This window comes from Ixodes scapularis, unplaced genomic scaffold (assembly GCF_016920785.2).
Source record: "Ixodes scapularis isolate PalLabHiFi unplaced genomic scaffold, ASM1692078v2 PGA_scaffold4__175_contigs__length_147842914, whole genome shotgun sequence".
NCBI classification, from domain to species: domain Eukaryota; kingdom Metazoa; phylum Arthropoda; class Arachnida; order Ixodida; family Ixodidae; genus Ixodes; species Ixodes scapularis.
In genome coordinates, this window is record NW_024609879.1 from 72451401 (window position 1) to 72474775 (window position 23375).

General features: G+C 44.7%; 1 protein-coding gene across 1 annotated transcript in view; it reads left to right on the forward strand.

Annotated features, from left to right (window-relative positions):
• LOC115310918 overlaps nt 1-23375 on the forward strand; it is a 76050-nt gene that overhangs the window by 25860 nt on the left and 26815 nt on the right. The window contains exons 6-7 of the mRNA XM_040214941.1: nt 9453-9490; nt 11457-11568. Coding sequence (XP_040070875.1) covers nt 9453-9490; nt 11457-11568 — 150 coding nt within the window. The remainder of the gene's footprint in view (nt 1-9452; nt 9491-11456; nt 11569-23375) is intronic.

A 23375-nucleotide genomic window follows, 5' to 3' on the forward strand; every position in this document is an offset into this window, starting at 1 on the left:
CGTTTTAACTTTTCTTAAAAAGCAAGCTGATGAGCTGATACCATATATTGTCTCAACGAGAAGACCCTATCGAAAATACGTCTGTGATCCCACCAGGATTTCTGAAATGTTCTGACGTACCCATAAAAAATGTTTGCCGTGTTTGAGATGTCTGTCAAAGTTCTCTAAGGGGCCTGACGTACCCTTTAGGAATTCCTAAAATGTGTAAGAGACGCGCATAGCTTTTTGAGAGGCTTGTGGGGTCTGTCCCAATCCTCGCCGTCAAACCACACCAACCGTCGAAATCGTTTTAACTGGTCTGTAGTAGAGATCACGTGACCCTTCAGGATATATCTGTTGGGGAAGCTGCTTGGGCATTTTTTGAATCATGTGGCCTTTCGGGTTAGGAAATTGAGGGGATTACCCGTCTTTATCCTGTCGTGGCCTTCGCGGCTCCATTGGACTGTTTGTGTGTTCTATGTACGTTTTTCGCGGGCTCGACTAGGTACGGCCGAGGACGCCTCCCCGCGTACCCTTTTTTCTCGCCCACGAGGAAGAGAGGGTGCGTGGTAAAAACGGGAGGGGGGCTTTTTGCTGTTTCTTTGAAGAAAACCTAGTTCTAGTCTGTGCAAATACAGCCTTCGTGAGAAGACTGCACCCTGTTTTCTCTCCGTACGAGCGCAAACTAAATGCACAACAACCAACGGTCACTCAGTGTCGGCTTCCCGTCCCATGCGTGGGATCTGTCCTCTAGAGCAGCTGGGTGTGCAGATCAAGAAGGTATCTCAGTGCCCTGCTTCTTCCCCCTCTTTTTTGTCCGGCTGCCGAGGCATCTAGTGAGCGGAAAAGACGCTGGAGGCGACACCGTGACTATGCTCAGTATTTCTCGAAGGCGGTGGATGTTAGTTGCGCGTTCGTGGTTTTGCCTAAACGTGCTACTGACAGTGTGTATGTGTCAGTGTGGTATACCTGGTCGATTTTAGTAGTTGAAGTAATGTGCACCCCAAGAACTTACCCAGCGGCATTGTGAGAACCTTGAAAGATATTTTAGCCACAAAGAATCTGGTTGTCCCTATTTAGTATGATCGCTTTCGTTTACAGCTGTTTGTGCCCAGGTTTTAGCAAATGTTGGTTCTTATCGTATTTTTGAGGTACAAAATGCACTTAAAAATTAATGTCGGAAATAAATTTCCAATAACGTTTTTAACTGCATTTGTGTCTATGGTTCAAAGTCATTTAGATGCGTAAAGATCTGAAAGGGTTCAAAGGTACGACTGGCTGAAGATGTTTGTAAGACTGATGGGTTTGATGGGCTGAGGGTATTTGAAGCACTGAGAGGGTCTCATTACACATCAAGGCTGAGGTGTTATTTCCAAATGGGGAGGAAACTTAATTTTTCCCTCTTCACATTGCATAAAAACCACGAAGCAGTACACAAATCAAATCCTTGCTTTAACGCAAACGTAAGTGTGAATCCTAAGTTGATAACGTTTCAGCTTTCAAGAAAATCTAGAGCGTGTGCTCTAGTGCTTCGAAACGAATTTAGATATTCCGCAAAAAATCGGTGTCTCATCATACTGCACCATGAATTTTAGAGAGGTGCGTCTAAGTGGTGGAAGCTTGGAGTGAAAATATTGTTAGGATGGTATAGACTTCTTCAAACGTTACCCCCTCTTACAATCGATCTGAAAATACTGCAAAGTGACGTGTGCAAAAGACACCATCAAATGGCAAGTCTATCAATTGAAGGAGTCTCTTGGAAGTGTGTACTATATCAGTTATAGACTTGTCAGCTTGTTGATGTTTTTTGCGCAAGCCACTTTGCAGTATTTTTAGATTGATTTTAAAAGGGGGTAATTTTCGAAGGAGTTTCTAGCATTCAAAACAAATCCATGCTCCTTAGCGTTGCTACTTCATCCGTACAATATCGCCCCGGCGTTTTAAAAACACTATAAATATTCCATTCTTAAAAGGAAGGGTTTATATATATATATATATATATATATATATATATATATATATATATATATATATATATATATATATATATATATATATATATATATACCACTTCTAAAGGAACATGGGGAACGGTATTGTCCACTATGTTCCTTTAGAAACAGAGCAGCGTTCGTCCGCACAAATGGAGGAGCAAAGTTCCTCCCTCTTCTGAGCAGCATTATGGCGGCTTTGAATCAAGTGAATCGAGCTCAGTAAGGCTTAACCCGGATTCCAGAATGCTATGGAAATCATCGGTCTTTACGCCGAACGCTGCCGCGATTCAACCAATAAGAACTAATATAGTTTTCAGACAAACAAATACCTCGCACCACTGGCAGCCCTCCGGGACTGCTCAGCAGCTATCGCAAGAAAAGCAGTAAATCCCTTCGCACAAATCAAACAAGTCTCTGCTTTTGGAGGAAAGCTGTCACAAATGAAAACATAGCACGAGCTTCTCACGAACTGTATTTATTTTCGAAGCCTGCTCCTCGCATAGGCAAGTAAATCAACTTTTAACGCAGTCCCCCAGTCTTCTCGTTTTCAATGCTGCGATGTTTAACGTAGACAGCCGAAACCCGGCCTTCGCACGCTCGTCGCGTCTTAACTTCTGCGATTCCCTGCGACACATTTATTTTGTTAGCACCGCACGTCAGAGAGGGCTGGTAAACCATTCGCGAAACCAAAAGTCGTTCTCGAAAAAGCTGATTCAAGGCAGCCTACTTGGCTCATTGCACGTCCCTAAAGTGATCATGAAGCGTGAAAAAAGGTTTAATCTCTAGCCACCAGATGGGAGGCACAAGCAGAGTAATTCCAAATGTCTAGTCTATGTGGCGCTATGCTTAGTCGATTGCGACTTAACATCTTTATAAAGGCGAAAGCCTTATATGTCTCATAATTCAGTCAACCTTCAGAAAACACATCTGCGATACGAAAGGTACAAAAAAGAAAGGTGCCAATGAAACGGCGTCAAAAGTGCGTCGCCAGAGAGGGCGCTGTCTTCGAAGGTTCGCTATCACCGGGACCACAGCCGACCCTACGATCCAAGTGATCCAATGAAACGGCGCCAAAAGTGCGTTGTCAGAGAGCGCGCTGTCTTCGGAGGTTCGGTATCACGTTCACGTGACAACTTAGGCGAATTAGAGGCAATCAAATTAAGAAGAACGACAAAGCGAATTATAAAGAATCAATGTGAATTAAGTAAACCATGGGGGTGTCTGTCTTTAATGAACCGGCGCTTGGGTTTTCTCTTTCAAATCGTCTTAGGGTTAACATAAAAGACCCTGTGAATTTTTGTACTCAAACATACACTTCGCTTGCCATTACATACAATACAGTACAGTTCACATACAGCGAGAACATATATATACGCAACACATACAAATATGAACATGGACTCCCACTACCCCCCTCATTGACTCCGTACACTGCGCTTCCGCCTTTTATAATCGTCATTTTGAAGGTACGGTTTTCTCAATGATCATTTAAGCATTATAAATGTTGCCACCGTATAATTTTTTTTTTTAGCAATGTTATTTCACGGAAGGTGTTTAGGTGTTTTGAACGGCAAAAGGGTTCAATCTTATGGTAAAAATTAGTTCAAAACATGTGTCCTCTAGCAGCGACGTGCAGGATTGGGATCGGTTAAGCACGAAAATCAAAAAGAGAAGGCTCGAACGGTGGTACGCGAAAGAAACAGAGGCGGGGGGAAGGAACTTTTATCCCGTCTGCCTGAAGGTTGTAAAAAAATCTCGTTGCCCGCTTAGGCGCGCGTCAGTAGAACGGAGGCAGCTTTCGCTGCCTCCCTTCTACTGACTTGAAAAGCCGAAAACCCTCGTTAATTGTCCAACTTTATTGTCCGTGTAGCATTTATGCCTTCTAACTGACGAATCAAGCTAGACAGGCTTGGTTCGTCACCAGTTACAGGCAGCCTTTGTTGCCAGTGATGCTCAGTCAGCTCAATATTGTTTATATATATATATATATATATATATATATGTAAACTGTGCGACGTGTTCGAAAAAAGAAAGCGGAAGGTGATAAGGCGGGAGGGCGGAACTTTCAATTCGACTGCTTGGAGAAGAAAAAGAAAAATCATTTCTCTCTTCTCGTGTCCGCTTTAGGGGCGCTTCAGTAGAACACTCTAAGAAAAAAAGAAGGAAAAAGGTAGCAGTGGCGCGTCTTCCGCCCTTCTATTGACGCGCCCCAAGCAAAACACGAAAAGAAGGGAGGAACGAAACGTTTTTCTCCTTCTCCAGGCAGACGGGAGGAAGGTTCCGCCCTCCCTGTTCGTCCACTTTCGGTTTCGTTTTTCGAGCACGTCGCGCGCATTGTTTAATAAATGTTGTTCAGTTGATTGAGCTTCAGTGGCAGCGAAGGCCGCTTGTAATTCCGTATCCCAGTCCAAACGTGCAGAACATTTTGGTTGCATTAACATCTTTACCACTAATTTTGTCAAACGAACAAACGAAGCTGCTAGAAACAGCGAAGTTCCGGAGCAGTTCCAGCGGCGCTAAGTGCACTGTGCTTAGATGGCCGTTTTCGGATGGTGAAACCCACGCGGAACCACGCGGAATGATGTGTCGACGTTGACGACATTTCGGAAATCGCGGAAACTGCGTCCCAGACAGGCAGGTTTTGCTGCCGGGTGTCTGGGTGCCTCCTGTGCTGAGTTCAGTTTTGTTTTCCGATGGCGAGTGCTAACCGGCAATCAACATGGTTCTGTATTTCTCCGTGTCAGTAAAATAGCAGCAACACTCCGGTGGCAGTGTTGTGCGTTGTGAAGAAAAGACTGGAATTATCGCCAATGTGACTGTGTGTTCACGTATCAGTTGTGTAACAAAAATATAAGATGACGTAAACTGTCGGGCATCAATGCCGCCGGTCGGGCCGTGATCGGAGGGGACCTTGTGTAGCAGGTTGACATTCCTCTTTATACGTTAAAGAATTTAAGACCACTTGATGGGTCACGGTGCAATCGATTGACGTCCGCATAGTCATGATTGGATGCTGGTCTGAACCGTAGCTCCTATCGTACAGTGGCCAATGTGACTGTTGTCTGCGATGTCCTGTTGTCTCCACCCCGAGAGCGATTGCTCTCTGGGAAAAGGACTGAGCAGTATGGAAATATGACGGAAAATACCCATATTTACACTTTGTAATTTTAGCATTAAAAGAATGATATCTAAAATCTACCAAAAAATAAAAAGCTATCCTTTATTTTGCTGTTTAAATATACAACGGTTCCTGGAGCAGCTGCTCCAGGGGGCGCGGTGGGGTGAGCGTTAGGGCTGTTTCGCTTGCTGCGATTCTCGTCCGAAATCGGTGCGATTTCTAGTAAATGTGCCATTAGAATCGCAGTTGCACTGTCGCAGCCGCTCCGCGACTGGTTTCCACCAAGTTGGCATTTTGTCGCAGAGTCGGTGCGATCACTTCAGCGTCCACCATCAGTTCATTAGCCAGCTTCCATCCGCGATTGTTGCGTATTCGAACATAAATTTAGACCCTTTAAAACTTTTGAGTTAATGCTTAATTATTCAAACATTTCTAGTTACATATTCTATTCGTAAAACATCTGTGTTTATTTAGACGTTTTTGTTGTATTTTAGGCAAAGTCAAACGCGTCGCGTCCGTGAAACTTGAAAAGCCTATCTAGACAATAACCGCAAGAATATTTCGTCCAACTTGTATATATCCATTGCATAATTACTTTCATTATAAACGTGAAACCGTGGTGCGGCTCTCCTGAGTAAATTCATCACGGTCACTATCTCAGTAAAAGTGCAGTTGGGAGTGTGAAAGTATTAAGGGAATAAGGTGCCCCTGCATGCATTGAAAGAAAACTTCAACGTTCACGGTAGGGGTGGTCAGGCGCAAAGGGGACGTGTGTTTTACATTGTAGACTTCATTCATAGGGAAGTGCGGTACATGCCTGACCGTTGCGAATAACGAAATAAGGTGTATAGTAGCAATCAGGTAGGTTACTGTGTCAATTCGTCGTTTTGGGGATTCGGACCACGATGTGGGATATATAAACAAATATTTCACTCGAGTAATCAGCCGACCGTTGTCTGTGCTCGCAGAAGCGATTGATGCTGGTGGAGGGTTTCGGTTAACTCCTTTACTGAATTTTGTTACTATTATACGACAAAACCCATTTTTATAGTAGACAATAAATGTTACTGTAGTAATTTAGGTTTGATTTATTTACATATACAGCAAGAAGATATCACAAAAAGTGTATGTTGATGCCGAAAACATTTTACGACATGCAACAACAAAGTTTTATTGCTCAGCTTGCCTGACATGACAAGCTAGGCCTAAAACTTTCTGATCAGACCCCCCGCGGACCACGTTTTCAGAGCCACGGGCGAGAGCATGGGCCAAAGAAGCGCTTGAAGTTATTCTGTTATGAAAAACAGGCAAACAAACAAACAAACCCGATTCTCTTTAGGTACCACGTGCTTTCATTGGCTACATCGCAAGTGTGGATGTAGGGCTGTTGCCATGTAAACATTGAAGTGTTGCCATAGAAACATTCTAGAAACCAGAACACCTCCTTTAGTCGCTAAACAGCCACTATTCGGCTTTGGCCCCTGACAACAGAATAACGTATGACCTAGCCGAAACTCGATAATTTAGGGCGATGAATTACAACAACCTTATCCTCGGCGAGTTTTGAAACACGAACAAAAAAGATGACTGCGTTCTTGCTCTACTAGGCTACTAGGCTGTGTGACTTGAGTGACGTTAGCTGGACCCACGAGCACGACCACGGCTGGCACGATAACGTGTTTTTCGCTGTCGGACAGCTCCTTTCGGCGACGGCGACGACTGATCAAGTGCACAGCGAGGTGACGATAAAAATTAATTGTGTTATCCTTGGCAAGATAAGAAACTCGGCTCCTACTTTTAGCTGTGATGGAAGTGATGGTGGTTTTCGTCGCTGGTTGATTTGCAACAGCAAGAACGACGTTGACGACGTTAGTCACAGCCGGTCGTTGCGCAAGCCACAAAGGAGGTAGGATACATTCATGGGAGTATGTTGTGGAGGCTTTACCACGTCCTCATTGCAAGAGTGTAGTTGGCTTCGACGACCATCGTCAACGGCACGGTGCTGATCAACGAGTAGCTATGTTAGCGGGGACATAAAATTCGCGTTGTCTTCAAGTATACAACGGTTGTACAGCCTGCCGCGAACAAGAACAGGATCAAGACGGTGCTAAAGCAGCCAAGCGTTTTCGCATCGCCCGGACAACAGGACCACGCGTGACTTAAGTTCGCCACTGCCGTCACGGCTCTGCACTCCGTCGGTTGAACGATGGCCAGGCTTTTGTCAGTAGCTACGAGACCTTGGTAGCCACCCATGGCGAAGAACTTAAGCGCGATTAGAACTTGCTGCTCAACGGTCATCGTCATCTCCGTCTCACGTTGGCGCTGTATTCCCTCTTCATCGCGAAGATGATCACAGAGCCATGTGACTGTGCTCTTAGATAGCTGGTATTGACGCCGAAATGTCTCTTCCGGCATAGCGAAAATATTGGCGTGTTTTTTGAATATCCGTTGTTGTGCGCATTGATCCAGCCAACGGTGTACAGTGAGAAAAGCGAACCATCGTATTTGGTTTACCTATCAAATGTTAGCGCCGCAGATAATATAGTTCAATGTAGGTCATATGTCATTTTGGTGTCATTAGCCGAAGGCGAATCAGACTGCTTGCGACCGGCGGAGGTGTTCCAGTGTCTAGAATGTTTCCATGGAGAAAGCGTAAGTTCTCCACGCGCGCTGTGTCCAATAGGAGCGCGCAATTCGTTGGGGAGGGGGGGGGGGGGGGGAGTTTTCGAAAAACACGAACGTGACCGCTTGTGACCAGGTATCTGGAGCATTATCAGGAATCACGGGAAACAGGATTTTTCTCTCTGTAATTGTGCAAGTAGCCCCCGCCAAAGTCGAACGCCGTCGTCTGAGCTTCCCGACGCCGTATCTCCAGGTTAGAAAGTCTAATTTTCGAGTTGTAATAATCGACAGTTGAGACCGCTTCGCATTAAGCACCAAGGTGGCGGCGCCCGGGGGAAATCGGGGAATGAAGGGGCGATACCGTAAGTTTAGAATATTTAGTGGTTATAAAATACCCAAAACGCATACTTTTTTTTTAAGATAAGTTCATTTGTTGATACTTTTACTCCAAACTTTCATCACCTAGCCGCACGTCTGTAGAGTCTGTTTCACCTTATGTTGTACCGCAGGAAAGGCTACAAAGCGCGAGCTTCTTGCTCTAAGCACATCTCGGCGGCACAAGCTCGTGCACCAAGAGCAGCTGCCAACGCTATAAGTCGTGCTTCTAGCCTTCGTTGCGGTACAGCATAAAGTGAAACGAAGTATAGTAAATGGCAGCACGATGCGTCGTCGAGAAACGGATTTTTTGTGGCCCGTCCAATATTTGTTCGTTGCATTAGTGTACTCGTTGCATATAAAGCAATAAAGCAATTTCCGAAAATATTCAAATATAATTTTTAGTGAATGTGTGGGCTTCTCGGCGTACTATGCGTTTAATAAAGTAAATTACAAACTCCCACGCCAAAAAAGATGAAATTTTTTAAGAGTAACTTAAGCGTTACAGAAATAATTTATACTTATATCCCATTCTCCTCGTGAAGACTCAAGCTTTGGGACTTAGATGAAGAGACAGATTGATAAAATGTCTTTAGTAGCTGGTCATAGGAGAAAATGGAACAGCATCCATGTTTGATCTCGAACTAAGTATCAACCCTTTTGCTCTTTACGAATATCAACTGCCGCTTTTGTCCCAAGCGACTTCGGGTCGCTCCGTCTTCGCAAGACTGTGGAGCTTGCTTATGTCAACAGTGATAGAAAGCATGAATGCTACGCGGACAACGAAGTTGGAAATTTAACGAGGGCCTTCCACAGCAGCAGCGTTAGGGTGGGGTTTGTTTAGTATTTGTATGAACCGGAAGTTCTCTGCGACGTCAAAGACAAGCACCGACAGACCTTTCCAAAAATGGGCTCCTGGCCGGTTCCATTTTCGGTGTTCCTGCGTATGGCGAGTGATTGCGCATGTTGGGCTGAGGAGATCGCAGGCTGGGTTGAGGAATTGTAAACAATTGAATGGTGTACATATTTAGCACAAAGCAAAGTGTCTGAATAAAGCTTACTTGGCTGCGTTTGGGACATATCATTTGTACCTTTTTTGTCTTCCTTTTTGCATTCTATAATGTTTAAATACAACGAATAGCTAGAATACAAGCTACAAAACTCTTCATTGGTGTAAATATTTTCAACCCTCTTTATCGTCATTGGCCGTAAACGTTTCGTCGCAATGTTTATTTTGTGGGCATATATATATAAAAACAAATAATTAATTTTGCCTCCTTTTGCACGTGAAGACTCCAAAGTAACAGAAGCCAGATACGGAAAAAGTTCATATGAATTAAACTAATATTTTCATTTTGTCGCAGGAAGAAAATTATGAACAAAACAGCAAATCGTCCAACCGGTAAGCAGAAAAGTAGGAAACGGGTTTTGTTAGCGCTTGTGTTCAAAATGAATTTTATACATAAATCAAAGAAACCGACACACACACGGTTAGAGAAACTCACGTGCACTGCTAGGTGGTTAAAAAAAAGGGGGGGGGGTACGACAACTAAGTTAACTTTATTCTATTGTTTGTTCCTTAAAGTATAGCACCAAGCACATGGCATAGAACAATTCCCCTCTTGATTTTTAATGGCGAAATTCGCGTTCGTCAAATCGTTACCGGTTTAACCACATAAGGGCTTCGTTGCTTCACCCGCTGCTTCATCGGTTTGCAAACAACCTGTGAGTGTAATGATTTGAGAAAGGATATAGGGAGTAGACTAAACGTTGATCCGTATACGAAAATAAATAACTGTGTCATGAGCAAAGGGTTGATGGTTTACGGGCGGAGGTAATTGTCCGAGAGGTAATTGCTCGATCATTGGCGCTCATGGTTTAAGACATATTCGGGGCACAGTCATGGGCAATGTAAACTGAAATGATCGGGCAATATACAAAAGATAACGGTGGCACCGCTCCGACACGATAAGTCGAACTACCAACGATTTGATTTTGTTCAAAGTGCAAAATGATTTAGGGAATGGGACCACTTGGACTCCCGTGCCTCTCGGTAATCACCTATGTACTGTGAGCTGCTTACACACTGCTACTATTCAAACGTTTAATGAACACTAAGATCATTGAATTATTTTTATCTTCCCATGTAATACATCATTCAGATGTCCTTGAGAGGAATTAAACTTAAACTTGAACTTGAGATTTAGCATGTGAACGAGAGCGCAGGAGTATATTACTTGATTCAGCCTCATCGTGCATCAAAACTGTGCGTCACTGCTGCGCACGTGCTACTAGAGGGGTCGTTTTTAAAGCTGAGCAGCAAGAAAGTGTTAGGAACGCCGTCCGTTTACAGTCGGATGACTTACAATAAAAAATAGTTTGTTTTTTTTCTTAAGATAATCTGTAGTTGCCTGCCGTCAAACTTAAAAAAAGAAGAAAAAACCGCCGATGAGGGTTGAGTTTGTTTGAGGAATGCAACCGAATAGCAGACCATATAAGAATATGCAACAAAAAAGTGTGGTTATTATTGCAGGCATTAAAATATGGCTCGAACAGCCATCACTTTTACATATCTTGTAAACATAGTATAAATATCTTGGAAATATTATCGAATCGGTGTGCGCTGACGCGGCACACCGGAGCAAATAAAGATTATTATTATTATTGTTATTATTATTATTAACATTATTATTGTTATTATTATTCACAGAGTCCCTAGATGCTTCACACAAGTGCGCCTCTCATCAGATATGTTGAACGAAATGTATTTTTACTGTAATTTTACGTCGCATACCTCTGTGTCTACAAATATATAGACAAATATGTTACAAGGAACTAAACCGTTATAAAAATATTGATACTTAGGCTAGTAGAGTCTTCAAGAGTGAAAAAACGACATTTTCGACGACGCAGCTTTTGGAGGCTGTGCGGGACTCGCGTTAAAGGCCTCACGCCCTTTGCTTGGGTGAGAAAAAAAAATGATAATTTATTCAATCGTCAGTTAAAATAGAATGCCTCTGAAAAACGAGTGCTCCAACGGATAAGCTGCCTGGGCGACTTTATATTTCATTTTCTGGGAAACTGTATATTCGATGCTCGAAAGGTTCCTTATAGTCACCGATTTTCAGGTACTTACGTGTTTCACAACAGTGTCTTCGCACTTTAAATGTGTCACATCACCTATTATGTTTGGTGCACCACTTTCACACATTTTACTACTTCTGAGTTTACACAAATTAACAAATCATCTGACTGACCACCTTTTGTGGTTAATTTAATGTTAGTTTATGGCTCACTTTACATTTTGTATGCTTATTTCAACTGTCCCGGGCATATGCGTATCTGACTTGTAAACAAAATTGTTGCAGGCATCAATGGAGGAATCGGAAGAATTTGTCTGACTGGAGAGAATGTGGTTGCAGCGACAGATGACGGCGACTACAGCGGAGTCAGGGAAGTTGCTCGTCAGCTATCGAGTCTGTAAGTTCATATATTACGTACAGGAACTATAGCGTTAAAAACCTATATTGTATAACCTAATTGAACAAGTGCACACGTAGGCTTTGAAGTTAATATCATAACGCGAACGATTATAAAAAGAATTGTGTGCGTACTTGATCCTTTTTACTTAAAAAAATCAGAATTACTGAAATGTGTTTTCGATATCAGTAAAACGGCCGTTAAATCTTGCGTGAACGCTTCTCGCTGCATTCAGTGTGCGAATAACCTGGCTTTGTTACGTAGAAACACGTTTTACAATATATTCGGCGTAAAATATCTGGTTTGCCAGCTTTTTTTTAATTTATAAAAAATATCGTGAGTATAATCATCCGCTACCTTTTCATGCCTTTCTGTTGCCTTGAAACGGTGGACCAAAGAGGCATGCGTTCCTGATACCGATGGGGCCCAGATTGCCGGTGATGCTTTGATATAAACACAAATGAGCAAAATATAAGGCACAAAGCCGTAACTTAGCCGTTTTCATTTTTATTTTACAAGAAAACACCCACGTTGTGCGCTGCACCAAGAAAAACTAAAGCTGAAATACACTGGGAAACATCCACGTGCCGGGTTAAAATGAATACGCCTAACTTATTATATAGGTATTTTACGGCTATAGTCCGGATACCGTGCATGGTCCGCAAAAACAAATTTTGGGGTCAAAAATAAGACGTTTTTGCTGAGATAGTCCGCACCCGGCGCATGGTCAGCACACCGTGCATAGTCCGCCCTTCGAACCTAGTGCGAAAGTAAAGATGATAATACAAAGCACACGTTAATAAATGCCTTCTGTATTAGCTCACAAAGGAGCCTGTATTATACATAAATCCGCATTAATATACTCCGTATACTTAAAAGTCTTCACTTCCTGTCACAGTAAACGATTTAAAAAGAAAAAAGAAAAAAAGTCTTTGTATCGTCAGTACGTGCAGATAGTCTGCATCGGCTTTTAAAATCTATAGGCACCCTGCAGATCTAACTCAGTGCCGATACTCACGCCTCTCGCGGCGGCGGCACGCGTAATTATCGCGAAGTGGCTTCGGCAGTCGCAGAACGACTGCAGCGGTACACGGGCGGGTATTGCAAGTTGGTCCGAATTAAGTTACGGGCTAAGGAAGCTGCAGCCCAGGGGCCTCGGCACTCGGGGGGCCTCAAACACTAAGTCGTGCAAAAGGAATAAGAAACAGTTTGTCCAGAAAAACCTAAACATGACAAAATATTTTCTATTATACTCAAAGGACCCACCAAACGAATTTTTGTCTGCGATAAGGGAATTCAGATTGGCAATTTACTAATAGCATATCGTTTAGTGGGTCAAAAGGAAGAAAATAGAATGTCAAAAGCCTGATTTTCCGTACAAATATCTGAAAACACAGCGGACTATTTCGTGCCTCCTTCCCTTCGTCAGCTCTCTGGCTTTTCACTGTGATACATCCGCGGTACCCAAAGCGCGTCACCGGGCCCAAACGCGCGTCACACGACACCGGACCTCGCTTATTCCCTTTACCCATAAGCTGACCGTGCGGTGGAAGTTATGCGCTTGCCGGACCAATCATCCGCCTCTCTTTCATCCCCTGACCTCATTCTCTAACGCGTGGGTATGCGCGAAAGAGCGTGATCACGTGGCAAAAGTGTGGCTGTCCCAACGAGCAGGTAGCTTCCACACCAGTTAGGGGTGAGCGAAGTCGGAAAGTAATTTTTGTCCGAATTTTGAGCGACAGGCGAATCTTCTTGTTTGTTTGTTGTTTTTTTTTTTGTTTTTTTTTTTATACGGGGAGAATGGTTGTGCCCGGGTACACAAACAAGGGCCCGAGTAAGAGCGGACCCCCCCCCCCCCCCCCCTTTTTTTTGGTCACCTTGAACTGTTTGGTACAATTTGCGATTTGTGAGTTGAGGAAAAAAGCTAAACAGGAAAAAGTTGAAAAATTGTTTCGTGACCACTTCAAAGGGCCTCTGATACTCCAAAAAGAAATATATATATATATATTTTATGCTATGCGTTAAAACGGTGTTTCAGGACCAAAAAATTGTTTTACCTTGGAGTTGCGTAGTTGTTTTATATAAAAGAAGAAACGAAATACGAAGGCCAATTCAAAGTGCCCTCCAGGGCATGGCCTCCGAGATCCCGAAGTACGCGAACGCTTCTTTGGCCGTCCCATTCGTGCGGAGAGGGCGTATAAGCGCGAAACACGTGTACGACGAAACCGCCCGATCCGACGTCCGATCAGGCAATACGACGGTGGGAGGCGAGGGTTTTCAACGCTCTCCGTTGCTACGAAATCCCTCGCCCCCGAAGGTCATTGCGGCAGTCCGCACGTCGGATCGGACGGTTTCATCGTACATGTGTTTCGCGCTGTAATGAGAAAAAGAGAAGGAGGCGGCGTTTCTCCGCGGGGAGCCGCTCCCAACCCAGGAATCGTATTTGCCGTTTCAGTAGTTTCAACGAGGGAGAAGAGTTCAAGAAAAAGTATTGTTATGTAGAGGTACTGCAACTTCTACTCACAGATTTTTGTGTCTGGTGGTAGAACGGTGAACAGCAGCTCTGGGGATGTGGATAGGCAAGTTGTGATGCGTATTTAGTTTGAGATATGCATCTGGACATGTTGCGGCTAGCGCTGCAAGCGTCCCTTTTGATATGTTTGACTGCAACCGGTAGCACGTATCAAACTCCCAAAAACAATTAGCCCCGTAAATAAAAAATTCAAATTCCCCCCCCCCCCCCAAAAAAATAAATCTGCGATTTTTTTTTTTTTTTTTTTTTGCACGTTGTTTGGCGTAGTTTTTAATGCCTCAGCACGAGGTGTTGTCCATCTTTTAATATTTCAGATATTCATTACGCACCTTTTGCGGGTCATATTGCGGTGTTTGCTTCTGCTAGAAGTACCTTTAAGCCGGGGTCACACTGCCCATACATTATGAAAAAAGCAGTCTGCAGATATCAGTCACCACAATATCCGTGGTTCAAATGCCGTGTGCCAAGTGTTTCCTTCAACTCGTTTCGGTGCGGCATTCGAAGCTCAGATCTCGTGGTGACTCGCGTTTGAATCTGTTTGCAGATTGTATTTAGTATTGTGTATAAGCAGGGTGACCCCGGCTTAAACGTACTTCTAGCAGAAGCAAACACCGCAATACGACCCGGCGGACTGTTTCTCTTCTCCTGAGTAACATTACCCCCCTCCCCCTTTTTTTTTTTTTTTTTTTGCGGATTAAACTTTTTTTTTTTAGTAACGACGGTGGCGTTGTTTTATGCGGTAAGTCGGGGGGTATAAGGCTTCATGCGGGCGACGTGGACTACATCGGAGGTTTCTCGACGTCGGTCAGTAGTGCCTTGCTGTTTCTGCACGTGGTATGAAAGGTCAGACAGTTTGCGCACAACTACGTAAGGGACAATGTAGCGGTGGAGGAACTTGGCAGTCAAGCTCTGGTGTCGTTGAGGCGTCCAGAGTAAAACAAAAATGCCTATTTCATATGAAACGGGGCGGTGAGTCTTGTTATACCGTCGGCATTGGCGTTGCTATGATATGCGTGTGCGTAGCCGGGCAAGTTGGGGCGCTTCTTCAGCACTGCACACGACATGTGCTACAGTGTCGGGAGTTCGTCATTTTGACGGTAAGGTAAGAGCGTGTCCAAGAATGTGGTTGGAAGACAATTATGGAGAAGATAAAATGGAAAGTAACCGTGAGTGTCTTGAACGGCAGTGTTGTATGCGTAAGTAAGAGCGGAGGAACAGCATCCCATTTTCGTTGGTCAGATTCGACATACATGGAAATCATCTCGGCAATGGTGCGACTGAAACGTTCCACGAAGCTATGTGTTTGTGAATGATATGATGTTGTAGGTCTATGAATGGTTCCACAAAGATGTAATAGTTTCTGTATAAGGGAAAGAAATACTGTTGCTCGATCGCTGAGTACGTGACGAGGGGTCCGTGTCGCAAAATGATGTTGTTCGAGAGAAATTTGGCGACTTCCTCTGTATTTGCCGAATGTAAGGCAGCGCCCTCTGCATAACGTGACAAATGACCCATGGCAACAATGACCCAGCGGTTACCGTTGTGTGTAAGAGGAAGGGACCCCACGAGGTCGACACCGATGCGTTCAGATGGGCAGTGAGGTGGACCGAGAGGATTTAGAAGTCCAGCTGGTACGGTCGTTGTCCTTCTTCGTCTCTGACATTGGACGCATGATGCTACGTACTTGGAAATGTCGCGGTACGTGCATACCGTGCCAGTAGAAGGTATTGCGCACACGCATATAAGTTTTAATAAAACCCAGGTGTCCAGCTGTTGGGTCATCATGTAGAGCACCTAGGATATCAGGTCGAAGATGTCTTGGAACAACAAAGAGCAGAGCAGGATCATGTGGGTCATAGTTGCGACGGTACAGTACGTCATTTTACAATGTGTAGGGGCCAACAAGCCGTTGTTCGTGGCGGGTGAGTTCGGGTTTGTTGAGACGGTTCAAAATCTGTTGTAAAGGTGGGTCTCTCCTTTGTTCCTGAGCAAAATCCGAACTAAAGGTCAAAGTAATTGCGGCAACGGCAGAAGAGGGAGTTTCTGGGGAGGGTGAGATGGGACTCCGGAGATAAGCAGTCAGGCGCGCTGTGTTGTTTCACAGACTTATGGCATATGGAAACGTCGTATTCTTGGGGTTCTAGTGACCATCGTCCCAGACGTCCAGGAGGATCTTTCACGTTTGATAACCAGCTCAGAGCATGGTGGTCTATAACCACTTCAAACGGACGCCCAAATATATAATGTCTAAACTTGCTGGTTGCCCAAATTATAGCAAGCCATTATTTTTCAGTGATGGTGTAATTCCTCTCTGCGTTGGACAAAGTTCGGCTTGCATATGCGACAACATGTTCTCGAGCTTCTTGCTTTTCCATCCGTACAGCACCAAGTCCATCAACGCTAGCATCTGTGTGAATTTCGATATCAAGAGCAGGGTAAAAATGTGCCAAAACTGGCTTGGTGGTGAGTGCGGTCTTCAGGGTCGCGAATGAAGCCTCTTGATTGTGAGACCATACGAACGGTAGATCTTTCTTAAGAAGAGAGTTTAAAGGAGCAGCAATGGCAGCAAATCCGCGAATAAATCGTCGGAAATATGAACCGAGTCCATGGAATGAACGGAGTGCCTTAACTGTTCCAGGCCGTGCAAAGTAGGTAACAGCGCGGAGTTTCTCTGGGTCTGATGATATTCCGTGACGGCTGACGACATGTCCAAGAATTTTGATTTCTCGTGTACCAAAAAGACACTTTTTGCAGGTGAGTTGAAGCCCCTCGTTATGGAAGCATTCAAAAAGAGTTGTCAATCGAGATAGATGTTCGGGAAAAGTACACGAAAAGACGACAACGTCATCCAGGTAACACAGGTTGTCCAGCGCAACCTGCGGAGCAGCGAATCCAACATTCGTTCGAAAGTTGCAGGAGCATTGCATAAGCCAAAATTCATGACTCGAAACTGGTAAAGACCATCGGGTGTTACCAACGCTGTCTTTTCTGGATCTTTCTCGTCAACGTTAATTTGCCAGTAACCCGAGCGCATATCAATCGACGAAATATAGTTTGCGTCATGCAGCGCATCAAAGGCATCATCAATTCGGGGAAGGGGATAAACATCTTTTTTGGTAATTTTGTTGAGTCGTTTGTAGTCAACACAAAAACGCCATGTGCCATCTTCTTTTCTTTTTTTTTCTTCACAAGCGCTACGGGAGAATACCAGAGACTTGCGGATTCTTCAATTATATTTTGTTGCAACACGTCACTCGCGTGCATCTGGACGACTTCTCGTTCTGAACGTGAAACTCGACACGGATGGCTGCCTATAGGTTTTTCTGTTCTAGTATCGGTAGTGTGTTGAACAGAAGATGTTTGAACCAGGGGCCGAGAGCTAAAATCAAAAATGTCAATGAAGAAGCATAATAGCTTGTATAGGGTATCCTACTGCTCTGGTGGCAAATCAGTGCTGACATTTTTCCGAAGTAACTTGAAGGAGTTATGGTGATCACTCAGATGAGATGTCAGGGTTACAGTAGGATCATTGGCACTATTTACATACTTTATGTTGTTAATCGTTGTGAAAGCCACGCAGGTATGAGCCGACAATTCTTGTGCAATGTTAGTGGTATTTGCTATAAAAACGGTGGTTCTGGCCGCAGTACACGTGATAATTGTCATGGCTAGAGCAAGTCCCTTCTGAAATAACACTTCGCGATTTGGTTCCAGCAAGTAGGTGTCGTCCGTAACAGATCCTGCCAATTGTACAATAGCGCCAGTAAATTGTGCTATCCGTGCGTGATGCACTGGGCGGAAAGGTACACATTGTTGTCGGGATGTGGGAGCGTCATTCGCATCTTCGCCGAGGAAAAGTGTGCGTGTACCACAGTCAATAAGTGACCGTCGGTTGGCTAAGAAATTCCATCCTAAAATATTGTCGTGTATGCAAGTTTCGAAGAGAGCAAAGCAATGGCGATATGGTTCGTTATCGATAAAAATTTCAACGGAAACTAGTCAAACAGGATGTGTCAGGGGCGTGTTGGCTCCACGGAGACTGCCACCATCTCAGGGCGTTGTACCAGGCTTTAACATTATTTTTTTTTTCGAATGTTCTTGCTTATTATTGAAATCGATGCTACAGTATCACCAAGTGCTGCCAATTTTACCTTTTAGATGGTTATTTTAATTAAATTAGGTGAGGACACAGTCGGTGGGGCATGTGGAGGAAATCAAGAAATAGCCGTAACCCCTTTAGCTGCCTCATTTAATTTTTCCCCATCGAGGAAAGCTTTTGGAAAGGTAGACTGCCCGCGGGAAGGGGAGGGCTGCCGGTATCCGGGTGAGGGGCTGTGGTGTTTGCGGCCACGATTGGAAGGAGATGACGAGCGCCGTTGTTGACCGAAGCGGTGATCATCAACGTCGTTTTGTTGGTTGTAGAGCCGTTTGGATTCATATGGCGTAAAGTACCGAGAGCTGGATGCAGTTCTCGCAGTGTCCGACAGCCGATGCCGACAGAAGCGCAAAATATGACCTGGTATACCACAGCAGAAGCAAGCTGGTCGACGGTCCGTGAAGTAGTTCGGAGGAGGTACTGGAGGAGCCCAAGGTCGTTGTTTAGTGTAAGGACTGGAGAAAGATGTTCGAGGGTCGGGATGGTGAATCGTGATGGGCTGATAATACTGTGCCGGGGACGTGGCGCACACTGTGTCGGGTGGTCGGGGTGCCGCTGGTAGAGGTAAAGATGTGGTCTCGACGGGAGGAGGTGAAAATCGAGACAACTCAGTTCGAATGAGTGTTCGTAACTCGTCGGGGGTAAGATGTGCCTCTGTTGATAAGCTTCGTTGAGGCGAGGGAGACAAGGCGGCGACCTCTTCTTTGATTATTGTTTTGATGAGGGAAGCAATATGACCGGTTGATGAAAGTGGGGATGAAGCAACGCAATTCTGGAGGCGAGTGTTAGTTTCTGCTTCTGAAATGTGCCGATTCCGGAGTGCTGCCCATAGTTGATACTGTTTCTGAAGTTTGCCGACTGTGGTTGGAATATAAGAAATCAGCAATGCGTCTTCTGCTATCCCTTTCATCATATGGCTCATTTTTTCCGATTCAGGCACCAACGGGTTCGCGCGTTTACACAGAGCTAGTATCTCTTCAATGTAGGCCGTGGTTGTCTCAAACCCGGAGTGCGCGCGAGTCGCAAGCTTGTGGGTCCCGCCCTGTGTCCGGCTGGTAGGACATCCGAAGACATTTAATAGACGGTTCTTGAATGCGTCGCACGAGGCTATCTGATCTTCGTGGTTGTTAAACCATACCTTGGCGGTGTCACGCAGGTAGAAAACAACATTAATCAATTTTAGGGTGTTCACCCAGCGTTGTGAGTGCTGACGCGCTCAAAGTTCCGGAGTCAGCCATCCACGTCATCGCTTCCGAAGCCGCCGAAGGTGGGAAGGTCTCGCTGTCGGTAGGGAACGGAGTCAGCACGGAGATTTCGAGTGCCTGACACCTCACCTCGAGACATTGTTGGTGCAAGTTGCTTCAGACTTCGGAGAAGCGTTGTGGTTAGTGAGCGAAGAGGCGCAGAGGACGCATCTTCACCAAAATGTTACGTTGTTGTTGTTGAAGCACTAGTCCAGGGGTGCTGTGTCGCGCTTTTTGGACTCCCAGGAGACTAGGGAGAAGGAAGTGACGTCAACGACACAGCAAACGCAGATTGGATGTTGACAGAAGAAAACGAAATCAACACCCAATCTGCGTTTGCTGTGTCGTTGACGTCACTTCCCTCTCCCTAGTCTCCTGGGAGTCCAAAAAGCGCAACATAGCACCCCAGGGGTCAGTCTCTGGCGGTCGGTTTTTATTTCGAACTGCCGGGCTCAGCTCGAGCTGTCGCGTGACCTAGCCATTTTTCTGGCGCGCTCTTTCTCTTCTTCTAAGTAAGAAGATATATATATATATATATATATATATATATATATATATGTGTGTGTGTGTGTGTGTGTGTGTGTGTGCGATATATAAACAAGGCCAAGATTCCGAGACATTCGGGCTAGTTTCAAAACTTCCCACCACGCGGCGCTCAAAGACCAACCTGCAGAATATTTTTCAACCAGAAAAAAAGTTCCCCTCGCCACACTTCCCATTTCCTCCTCTCCCATAGTTAACTTGACGGCGGGGAGACTCCTTTTGTTGCTTCATCTCGGGGCCAGATAAGCCAAGCTAAGCGCATAATGGGCGATTTGCGACGGGAGGCACAGCGACCCCTTTCCTCCGGCGATACCAGAAAAGCGCCCGAAACCGAACTCTCCTTTCTGCAGCATTTCAGAGCCTAGCCTCTCGGGTTTGTCTCTGAATTTTTGTTTTGTTTTGCGATAACCATGCTTGGCTAGTCCGAGCATTTGACTGCTTCTGCCGTCCATGTAAAGTGACCCAAGGCCATGTGAGGATGGGCATAGGCCAAGAGCCATCGTCCAAAAACCCTAGAGTTCGAAGGAACTACCGCATTTTCCGGACTATAGCCCCCACCCGGTGTATAGTCCGCAGGGAAATATTTTGCGTCAAAAATAAAAGTGTTTTCTTAGATAGTCCGCACCCGGTACACAACCGGCACCCAGTGCAAAGCCCGCACTTAGCACCTAGTCCGAACGTAAAAAGTATCATACTCAGCAGATCTTGACAAACGCCTACTGTATTAGGTCACGATGAAGCTTTATCGTACGTAAATCAACATTAGTATAGTCCGTTACTCATAAAATCCTTCACGATTGTCATAGTGAAGGATCTAGAAAAATTAAATCATTGTATTGTCCGCACCTGTAGATATTCTGCATCGGGTGAATTTTCAACTTTTAAACTTGTATAGTCCGGAAAATACGGTACTACAGAGTGTATTGTGACCCTGGGTACTTGAAGAGGAAGCGGCGAGCCTTGCAAAAAGTGTTTACGGGACGGGAACTCATGCCAGCGTGCGTACTCTAACATGTCCGGTGCTTTTACCCCAACCCACCTGGTGTTGCCTAAATGGGACACACGTTGAAATAAACAGTGCTGGGGGCTGTCAAACCGTTGTTTTTTTCTGAAATTTGACCGAAACTCCAAATATTGAGATCTGCAAAAATTCATAATACGAAACAGCCTTTTTTTTTTTTTCCGGTTCCTTGCATTTTTATATTGCGTTTTGAGATCCTACTAGTGACCAGTGCCGCGTTTAGACGTCATATTGCACGTGGCCACACCGGTGACTAGAACTCACCCTTCCGTAAGCAAAAGTTTAAAGTACAAGTTCACCCGTCAAATTTTGGAACTGTAATTACAATATTTCGTTAATTTTTCTCAAATCAATATCTCTTCTCGAAATGGTTAATCACTTTAGTACAGTCGCCCCCTTGAGATTTCTAGGCGAGAGATGGCAAAAGCACTTTCCAAAACTAACTGTTTTACATTACCGATTCCTTTCTTAAAAATCACTAAAATTTAATTATATCACATTACAAATTACTGATTACTAAAACTCTGGGCATTCTCTTCGTATTACATTTAATTTTTGCAGGTAGAGTTTGCTTGTCGATAATGAAATATCAGTCTGCTGTTGCAAACAGTGCAATGTAGGCGCAATATAATATATTACTGTCATGCCGCGAGCTTGTTCAGGAAGCCGCCGATGACCAACGAGGTTTTACGATGCGCTAATAACTCCAAAGTATCTGAATCAGTGGTGTCGCCATGCTGTACTACAGCGCAACATATGAGATGAGACCATAACCGTGCTCTCGCAAGCTCGTTTTTAATAAAAAAGAAGATAATATTTTTTTTTCTTTAATTCTCTACTTGTGCTTGTAAGTTGCAACACAGCAAGAGCTACTCAAGTCTATTGGAATGTATCACTGATATCCGATAAGCTGAGGTGGCGTAACCTGTGCAGCATAAAATGCTTTGACGGAATCGTTTGTTCTTAGGATCACGCGTGAGGTGCGAGCTAACCTATATACTTACAGCCAAGAATAAAGGCTCCGAGCATTAATTTGAATGCGACGGAAGCACTTCGACTTTCCGGACTGCCGTGACTATATCTGGAATGACTTCTCTAATCAAGGTGAACACACGCACACATATACCGGAGGCACTGTTGAAGTTTCAGGGGCTCGGGTTTGCGTAGAGATTATCATTTGCGCCGATACCCGGTTTTCGCTTTGCTAAAATATTTCAACAACTGCCAGTCTTGAACGGGTCAACGAAAGAACTGATCGTTTTCACGTAGTTGGGTTAAAACTATGTGGTTAGGCTACTGTATGGGTGCACTACTAAAACCAATTATAATGACATCTAAAGCGACAATCACTCTCATGTGTACTTTATCTCGTAAATAACACTTTTGCGATTGACATGTACTTTTGCGCGCGTGCACCGTCGGCAAAAGTCGCACCATTAAATGATCTCCCTTCTTTTTCTTTTCTTTTTTTTTTGAGCGAGAAGAAAGGGGGAGGGGGAGAGAAGGTGGTTGAGGGTAAAAAATGTTGGAGATATGTGCTCTGATTGTCATGATTGTGCATTTTTGATCACCTAACCTTTACAGCTCCCACATGAACGCGACGGTTGTAGCACGATTCCCCCGGTGGCAGTTCCCCCGTCCCAAATGCCCCGTGCCATTTCCCCCGAGTGTCAAAATCCCCGTTGTCAAATTCCCCGTCTTGCCTCCCCCGAGCGCCAGCACCCCCGTATCCAATTCCCCCATGTTGCAACTTTTGTGTGCCTCTCTATCCAGTGGCAATCAGTCGATCGAACGACGTTTCATCGACACATCGTTTCATCAAAAGTTTGTTACACCAACTGCTCGGATTAGCTTCCTTTTGTAATAAGTCGCCTGTGTCTGTCGCCGCGAGGCGGTGTGGACGGGTGGTCCGCCTGGATTAACATGGGTCCCTGTGATGCACGTGCGACGAAGCTAGTTTTTTCACGAAACATGGTGCCGATGAAACGAGTATCGACGAAACGATACGGACGCCCGTTGATCACCTCCGATGTTCTTTGAAACCAACGCACACTGTTATTCTGTGATCCTGTGTCAGTTCAGTGATTGACAATATTGCAAATTATGGAAGATTTATTAACATGTTAATGTATACAGTTTTGTTGAAGCAATGTCCACTACTTAGATACCGCAATATCGCTGCACCAGCCTCAGGAACTCTTGAATGTTGAGCTCTCCACTGGACAGACGCTGCTCGAGCTTCCTGATGGCTTCGTCCTTCATCTCCCACTTCTTTTGTCGTTTCGGGCTTGGCCGCCGTTGGATACCTGG